Source organism: Phodopus roborovskii, unplaced genomic scaffold (assembly GCF_943737965.1).
Source record: "Phodopus roborovskii unplaced genomic scaffold, PHOROB, whole genome shotgun sequence".
In the NCBI taxonomy this organism is placed as follows: Eukaryota; Metazoa; Chordata; class Mammalia; order Rodentia; family Cricetidae; genus Phodopus; species Phodopus roborovskii.
This window is the reverse complement of record NW_026126461.1, coordinates 15,497,614-15,505,991: the sequence shown is the minus strand read 5'-3', so window position 1 is coordinate 15,505,991 and position 8,378 is coordinate 15,497,614. Positions and strand designations below refer to the sequence as shown.

Sequence of the window (8,378 nt, the reverse complement as noted above, 5' to 3'; positions counted from 1 at the left end):
GGTGACTGGTTGTGTGTGGGGGACAGGAAGGAGCATCAGGGGCTGAGCGACCGATCACCCAGGGCCAGAACTGCCTGATGACAGGTTGTGCCTGGGATGATCACTGGCCCTGAACTCCCCCCCCCAGGTATTTCTGGAGAATGGTGGGTCACCACAGCAGGCACATGGCCTCTAAATGCTGGGGTCCACCACTGCCAGCCTATCAGGCTGCCTTCTGGCTACTGCCTTTGTCATTCGTCCGTCCCTCAGCTGCCTTTCCCTTCACCAGCAAAAGCAGAGTGCAGGTCTTTGGCCTCATTGGAACTTTCAAAACTCCTGGGGCCTGAGAGCCAAGAGAGGCTGGAGACCAGCACTGCAGCGCAAGTTAAAATTACGAGTAAATTTCTGTCAGGGCCCCTACACGTCACTACACCAAAGAGACAAGAGCTGCCTTCGTACAGGCTGACTGCCGTCACATGGCCGCTCTCAGGGATTGCCCTCTGTCTCATCTCTCCTCCCAGACTGGGCTCAGAACTGCTCTCCTCACAGGGACCGTCTCCTCCAACTCCCTGGAAAACCATGAATGCTCTCAGGCCCGCTACCCCGCTGAACAGTTTCATGTGGACTTACCTCACGCCTTTGTCTTCCTGATATCCCGGACTCTGCCAGTGTGCAGGCTCCAGCGGGCAGCTTGACCATGGGACCAATCATCCTGGGATCCAGCACCTACTGAGGGCCTGACACATCCCCATGTTTACTGAGTGTTGGCCGGCAAAAGAACAGCTCACAGCATTGTACAAAGGCAGCCCAGAAGCTGGGGTCAGACTCAGACCCAATCTTCACACTTACTCCTTGTATGTGAGAAAGGAGTTGGGCCCGTGGAGGAAGAGTTGTCCCCGTGATGCTACTGGAGGACTGGCTCGGGCAGAGCCCAGGAAGTGAGTTCCAGGCTTCATGGCCTGGACTGAGAGCCCAGCCCTGCAGACTTCCCACAGCTGGGCCAATATCCCGAGGAAACGCAGAGACAGGTGTCCCATGGCCACCTCTGACAAATCTGGAGAGGGGCCCCCGCCAGGCTCTTCAGGTCCAGAAGGTGGAGAGGGAAAGCTGAAGGAGTGTCAGACTGAAGTCGTTGCCTCGGTGACGACTGAGCTTGCAGTGCGCACACACCAGCGTACAAAGTAGGTCTGGAGAGGAGGGTCTGCGGGTTTTACTATCTACTTCCCAGGAACAGTTCCGCCTGGCAACATGGTTCCTGGCAACCTCCCAGGGTCCTCGCCCTTGCCTTCCTGTCTGCACAGTGACATAGCCCCATAAGTGCAGGCTGGGGTGTTTTTATAACTCAGCATGCCACCTCGAAGGGCACACACAACAGCCTTGTCAACAGTATTGTGTGTTGACAAAGAGCTACTGGATTAGATGGTGACAGTGCCCCAGCTCAGCCCATCCTGCAGCTGGAACACAACCTTCCAGGGACTGAGCACATCCTGAATGTCCTTACAGACTTGTGAGGGCAAAGCGGTCCAGATTTGTCTCCCATAATCTGGAAAAGGGTTCTACTATGACCCTGGGAATGAATTCTCCTTGGGTGATTGGAGGTAGAATGCATGGAGGAAGGGACAGAAACAATGGCCAGCATTGGTGTCCCATGACAAGAGAAGTGTTTGTGTCTTGGGATGGATGGCGTGAAGACTCAGCACTTCTGACCAGTTCATCAGATGCTTGGAATGACATCGCAGCGTCCTCTCTCTTGAGAATGGAGTTAGCTCCCTGCAGGGGAGCCTGTGTCGCGGCATCACACTGCTTTCTTGGGTTCACCGTTGTCCCATGGACTTGGCCTGCAGCATGACAAAGGAAGATTCCAGAATCTCACATGGAGTAGTTGCTGCCAGACCTGGCCGATGCCCCACACTTTTCTATCAGGGAGCATCCCCGAGCCAGTGCCTCAGTCTGTCCATCTGAACTGCAGGGAGACCCTGAGGTGGATCCTCAGAGCCCTGACCATAGTCCCTCTGCCATATTCCCGGTCATCACGTTAGGTTCCCTGAGGACACACTCCCCCTCTCTGTTGAGGGAATTCTACTTGGAGCTTCCAAGCCAGTCTTGGTCTATTCAGCCATGAGCATCAGCAACAATGGACCACCTGTCTTGGTAGTCAGAGGGCCAACAATGGGAAACTGGATGGCAAGGAAATGCAGGGACATAAATCACATGCCTGTCCTCTGACCAGTCAGGGAGACCCCCTTCCAGGTTCCTCAATGTGGAAGCCTGGGGGTTGGGAAACTGATGTGTGTTTGGTGACGCTGCCCTTTGAGGGCATGTCCCTGGAATGCCCCTGTGGAGGGTCCTGTGATACAGCAAACATCTCCTCCACACTGGGCATGCAGCTACACGGGCGCTGGGACCCAGCTCAGCCTCGCCCTGGTGGCCTCCACCTGTGATGTCAGCCTTGGCAGGGCTCAGTGCACTCTTGAGTGTCCAGGTGAAATGTAGGGAGTCACTGAAGTGGCCCCTTTGTGCCTTCATCATAGCCACCCTGCCAGGCACTAGGTCCCCAAGCATCCTTCTTACCTGCTCTCCTGTTCCCCATGGACAACGGCTCTCACACTACCCCTCCACTGAGAGATGTCGCTGCAACACTATGTCAGAGGCACAGATAAGAGTATGGGTCCCCAGATGTCTCTCCTTTCAGACGGAACCATCGCACCTGAAAAAAGACAGGACCTCTTTCAGGAGGCCCTTGGTCAAGTCCCATCTTCAGACAAATCTTAGTCTAGGCACAGGAATGAGTGGCCCATGTCACTCTGAGCAGTGGCAGAGCAGCAAAGGCAGAGCCCCGCACCCCTGTTTACCTCCATACTATACAGAGGGCAGCGGTGGCAATGCTGAGGGTGTGTGACTTAGAGATGCCACCCTCCCGTCCTGAAGACAGAGTCCCACGTGCTGCAAGGTCGACTCATTTACCAGGGGCTGCAAGGGAGAAGGAAGAGGATGGAAAACCATGGGATGAGAAGGACAGAATGTCCCCAGTACCTTGACGGTTAGCGCGCCCATATCTTCCTGACTCCGGGACCATCATTAGCAGATTCATCCCGAAGGAGGATGTGGGAGCAAAACAGGAAGCATTGCCCAGGAAGCCAGCCACGGGGCCAAAGTGCTCAGAGAGAGAGGTCAGCAGAGAGCCTGCACAGATGGTGCAACATTGTAAGTGACTTCCATGTTCTAGGCTAAACAAGGTCTGCACCCAGAAAGATCTGAAAGGTGTCTGCATGAGGCGTGACACAAAAGGATCTCCACAGGACCTGTGGATACTTCAGGGGTCTATTCGTTCCTAGAATGCCACGAGTCATCTGTTCAGTATGGACAACTGTCCGCATGCCGTCACCCCCGTCTCCCACACCCGCCCTTTTCAAGTTTTCTGTCTACTGGTAGTTGAGTCGCATCAGAGACCACCCAGTTACGTTTTAGCTGGATTTCTCCCACAGGAGGAATGCTGTGTAGCAGGGTTAATCCAGCTGTTGTAGAAATGCAACTGAACATCCCCTAGGACCCCCACATACATACCCGCTCCTGTTTGTTTGGTTTTTCTGGTTTTTCCTGAGGCCGAGAACATAAAAGGGAACGCTCTCACACACACCCTCTCATACCTGCTTGCCCGGTTCCACCCTGGGTTCTCTCTCCTCCCTTCCTCTATCAGTGGAGCCACTCGGTTGGTGAACATAGGTGGGGTCTGTGTCTCTGAACTCCCTGAGAAGCAGGAACACCATCTTGACAGGCCAGCCCTGATCCTCCTGAGCAGTCTCTGGCAGCACCCGATGCTCTGAGGGGAAGATGCTGTTTCCGTGTCAGAGTCTCGCCTACGTGGCAGGGGCATCTCCTCTTTCAGTATGCTGCCACGGAGACATGTGGCAGTGGAAGTTCTGGAGAGCGGGGCGTGGCTGCAAGTGGGGATCTCCCTCTGGGGACCATACTGGGGCAGAGAGGCACTTCTGGCCAATTTCCGCCCTAACAGCTTCGGCCGGTCCGGTTGTGAAGCCTGCCTGTGCAGGATGCCAAAGATGGGCTCGCTGGCTCTTCGTTTCAGACGCCGTGCTGGCAATGGGGTAGGCGTCAGGACGAGGCCCACATGCCTGGGTAAGGTGGTGAAGTCAAGCTCAGTCCCCTTGCGTACCTGCTCTTTGATGATGAGGTACGTCCCCATCATTTCATCGTAGTTTCTCTTTTGCAGAGATTCCAGGATGGCATTGGCATCAAACCCAAGGTTATCCAGCAGGTCTAGTATGTATGGGTCCAGGTAGGTGTCATCTGGGAGGTCTTCTTCACATTTCACGACCCACGGATGTTGTTCAATGTCTTCGATGGAGGGCCTCTTCTCTGGGACAACCGTGAGCATCTGGTGAATTAGGTTTTCCAGTTTCCCAGAGACGTGAGATGGGAGCTCATAGCTCCCTCGGATGATGTTCCCGTCGCTCTCTTTCGGGCTGCTTCCTTTGAAGGGGTGGTGCCCAATGGTGATAATATAGAGCACCACGCCCAGGCTCCAGACATCTGCCTTTTTCCCGTCGTAGCCTTCCCTCACTATCAGTTCGGGCGCGTTATAGAGCTTGGTGCCGCATCTACCCTGCAGCATAGTTCCAGCCCGACATCTTCTTGCGAGACCGAAGTCGGCCACCTTGATGTTCCCCTCTGAGTCCAGCAAGATGTTATGGGGTTTCAAGTCTCTGTGTATGATGTCCCGATCATGGCAATACCTGATGGCCGACACCATCTGACCGAAGAGTTTCTGCGCTTTTTCCTCCTGCAGCCTGCCGCCCTTCCTGACAAGCTCTGCCAGGTTTCCTCCAGAGGCGTACTCTGTTATGATATAGGTGTGCTTCTTAGTCACTATGATCTGAAACAGCTGGATTATGTTCGGGTGCTGTAAGAGCTGCAACGTCTCAATCTCTGCCATGATCATCCGAAGGCGTTCCCTTAGGTTTTCCACGGACTTTATGGCCACCCTGGTGCCCGAGAATCTGTGCCGGGCTAGGTTTACACACCCGAACGCACCTTGGCCGATGTCCCCTTTCAGTTTGTATTGCCTCCCCAGGCTGTCCTTTTTTGCCAGGCAGGCCATGGGGCCGGTGGTGGAGGCACTCACTCCAACGGGTGGTCGCGTAGTCTCAAGACAACACTTACTACAATAAAGAGTCCCACAGGTCGCACTGATACCCGCTCCCTGGTCTGCAGGGACAGAGCAGCAGCCAAGCCCGGGGTCTGATATATAGGGCGCTCATTCTCCCTTCATAGTGGCTCTTTGTGAGGTCGAAGGGAGAAGTGGGCCAATCACAGCAGGGTACAGCTTACAGTGACTGTCTCCCCACTGGGCCCGCAGCACCTTCCCCTTCTGAGGAAAGAGTCACTAGCCTCCACCAGCTTCGACGTTGGTGGACCAGAGAGACAGACACACATTTACTGCTTTAGAAATCACACCCAGCGCCGTGTGACAGCGGCCTTTGTAGCTGGACACTTGTTGGAAATGTACCTCATCCCGCAGAGATGCAAAATCATCAGGGGATTTTGTCACAGCCATGTTTACATCATCTGTCCTTGGGACCAGGGCCAATGAAGGCAGAAAGATCCCCGGCATGGGGACCTCTTGGCCACTGTGTAGCCTGAACCTGTTAGTCCTAGTCCTGGCCCGGGGGCTTGCTTCCAGCGTGTATTAAAGACCGCTTGCAGTGTGAATACAGGCAGGAGGAGGAGGCCCCCGTGGTCTCTCGGGCATGGGGTTATTCTCCGCCTGAGAAGGCAGTGATGGCTGCGGACCAGGAGGGTCTAGGCCTCTGTCATGCCTGTTCGGCACAAGGACTCCTGGGAAACCACTGTGTCCACGAGACTCTTATAGATAGGAGATCTGGATTCCTCCCTCGTGATCCAGAAATCTGATATGTCTCATCACCATGTCAGGGATTGTCGGGACAGCTCCCAGAGCACGGACCAGCCTCATGTGTGCACGTCAAACCTCTCCAGTCAGGCCTACGTTGTGGTGCCTGAGGTTCACTCCATTAGGAGGACGGGATGTGGTCTGTGGATCAGAGGTGAAGCTCTAACTGCCTTTGAGACAAACATAAACTAGCTCATGAGGACTGGTGGGGACAGAGGGACAGAGGGGAAACGGCCACTCTGTCCTGAGGAATCTTTCTGCTCCGGGTCATGATCTCTGTGACAGATGCCTACTCCTCCTCCTGAAGCAATGGATAGGGTGCTTCATGGTTTCTTAAGTGGCCAGGGACCACCATTCTGCAGCTTGCTGGCCCACACCATGACCAAAGCATCGTGGGGAGGAAAGGGTTTGCTGAGCTTGTATATCCCAGTCAAAGTCCATCGCCTAGGAAAGCCAGGGCAGAGCTCATGCAGAAACGGAGGAAAAGAACCCAACCCTTTGAGAGCACGCGTGTTTCCAATATTTTCTCACCCACCATCTCCTTCTACTGCCCTGAGGTAAGGGTGTGAAGACCCTGTCTTAGCTCCACGTTTGAGCAGGGGAAAGGAAGGTGCTCACATCTGGAGAGGACGACCCCACCCCCTATGGTGTGCTGTGTGCTCATCTGATGTGCACTTTACAGGAGGGTCACGGGGGCACTGATGATGGGAGGCAGCTGGCCCAGGGTGTGTGGTCATCTGCGCTCGTCTGGAGGGTCACACAGACTCCTTGGTGCTGGAGAAACATTCCTGGCTCTGCAGGACTTGACCGCAACCCACCGCCTCTCAACTCAGACAGTATGTTCTACCCCTCATACACTGTGTCTCCCTCCCAGACCACCAGGGCTGAGGACAGCCCACGCCCTGCTTAGCCGGCTCCATCTGGCAAGGCCACCGTTCCTTTACTGAATAAAGGGCACAGTTGATGAGGGCTGAGGCCCACAGGTGACATTCTTTATTGCTGTCGTCACTGTTTTCTCAGTCCTAATCAAAGTAAGGCGAGTGCCCTCATGGTGGTGTAGGAAAGGCAGTCACATGAGTTGGTGACGCTGGCAGTTGGTGCTCACAGCCCCAGGACATGACGGGGTGAGGCCCAATAGGCCCAATGAGGGTCACCTGTCAGTCACTTTGGCCTCTGAGGACAACAGGAATTTTAGAGGTCCGGTTGCCCACGGTCCTCTCGGGGCTGTTCCTGTTGCAGTGAGTAAAGAAGGCCATGTTCTGCCTAGGGGTTGCTGGTCCATTGTAACATGGGACAGATTACACTATTGCATCATAGATTGAAATGTTTAGTCATACCTGGTCTTGGTGGCCTTTGAAGCTTCTTAAATCCCTTTTGCTCTCTTTGACTTGAGACAGGGAAATTGAACATGTATGTGCATTGGGGTGCCAAGGCCATTCTAAGGGAAAACATCCCCCTTGAAGGGGTCAAGATCCCCAGAAGTGTGGAGGTGGCAGTGATCCTGTAGGAACCGTGGGAGGGGCGGGGCTTAGGTATCAAAATTCTGAGGGACTCTTAAGGGACAGGACTCTCTGCATAGGGATTTCTTCCTTCCCTTGTGTGAGCCAATCATCGCTAGAATCCAAGTGTCTCATTGGCACCTCAGGGGTGAGGCCTAGATTTTCTCGGAGAAGTGCCGTTGAACAAAAAGCATTTCTCATCACTCCCTTCATTCCTGTGCACAGGACATCTCTGCCCATCTCTCCCCACGCATAGGACATCTCTGCCCATCTCTCTCTCCACACACAGGACATCTCTGCCCATCTCTCCCCACGCATAGGACATCTCTGCCCATCTCTCTCTCCACACACAGGACATCTCTGCCCATCTCTCTCTCTCCAGGCATAGGACATCTCTGCCCATCTCTCTCCCCATGCACAGGACATCTCTGCCCATCTCTCTCCCGATGCACAGGACATCTCTGCCCATCTCTCACCACGCATAGGACATCTCTACCTATCTCTCTCCCCACATACAGGACATCTCTCACCATGCACATGATATCACTCATCAACTTCCTACCTTTCTGCCTGTACAAGAAGCCCAAGTGGAACATAGCTTTGATGAGGGGTCAGACATTTCAGACTGAACATCTCTTTAGGAATATTCTGACCAGGACTGGGTGTGGTAGAAGTTGGGAGTTTTCGTCCAAGTACTTACTGCTAGAACGTTCCCACGTTCTGTGGATGAGAGGATAAGGGAGTGTCAAGTTGGTTCTTGGAGAGCCTTGTGTGCAGAGATTGAGGCATTTGCTGCAATCTCTAAGTTCTCTCCAATTCGTAGGCACCCTACATAGCAAACTAGAACAGCTTAATGGTGAGAAGAGGGGTAGCTGGAAAGCTCTAAAGTAGGAAGAAGGGGTGGGGAGACACCAACAGGTGTGACTATTGCCGCCCATAGACAGCACACAGTTTTGAGCGAAATTAGTGTGTGA

General features: G+C 54.0%; 1 protein-coding gene across 1 annotated transcript; it reads right to left on the bottom strand.

The window, feature by feature from the left end:
* Nucleotides 1-824: 824 nt before the first annotated feature.
* LOC127226613 (putative sperm motility kinase W) lies at nucleotides 825-5,095 on the bottom strand. The gene is made up of 3 exons (XM_051190679.1): nucleotides 3,841-5,095; nucleotides 3,013-3,162; nucleotides 825-1,057 (listed from the first exon to the last, which is right to left on the bottom strand). The coding sequence occupies exons 1-3, from the start codon at nucleotides 5,093-5,095 to the stop codon at nucleotides 825-827; spliced, it is 1,638 nt and encodes a 545-aa protein (XP_051046636.1).
* Between the last annotated feature and the right edge of the window lie 3,283 nt (nucleotides 5,096-8,378).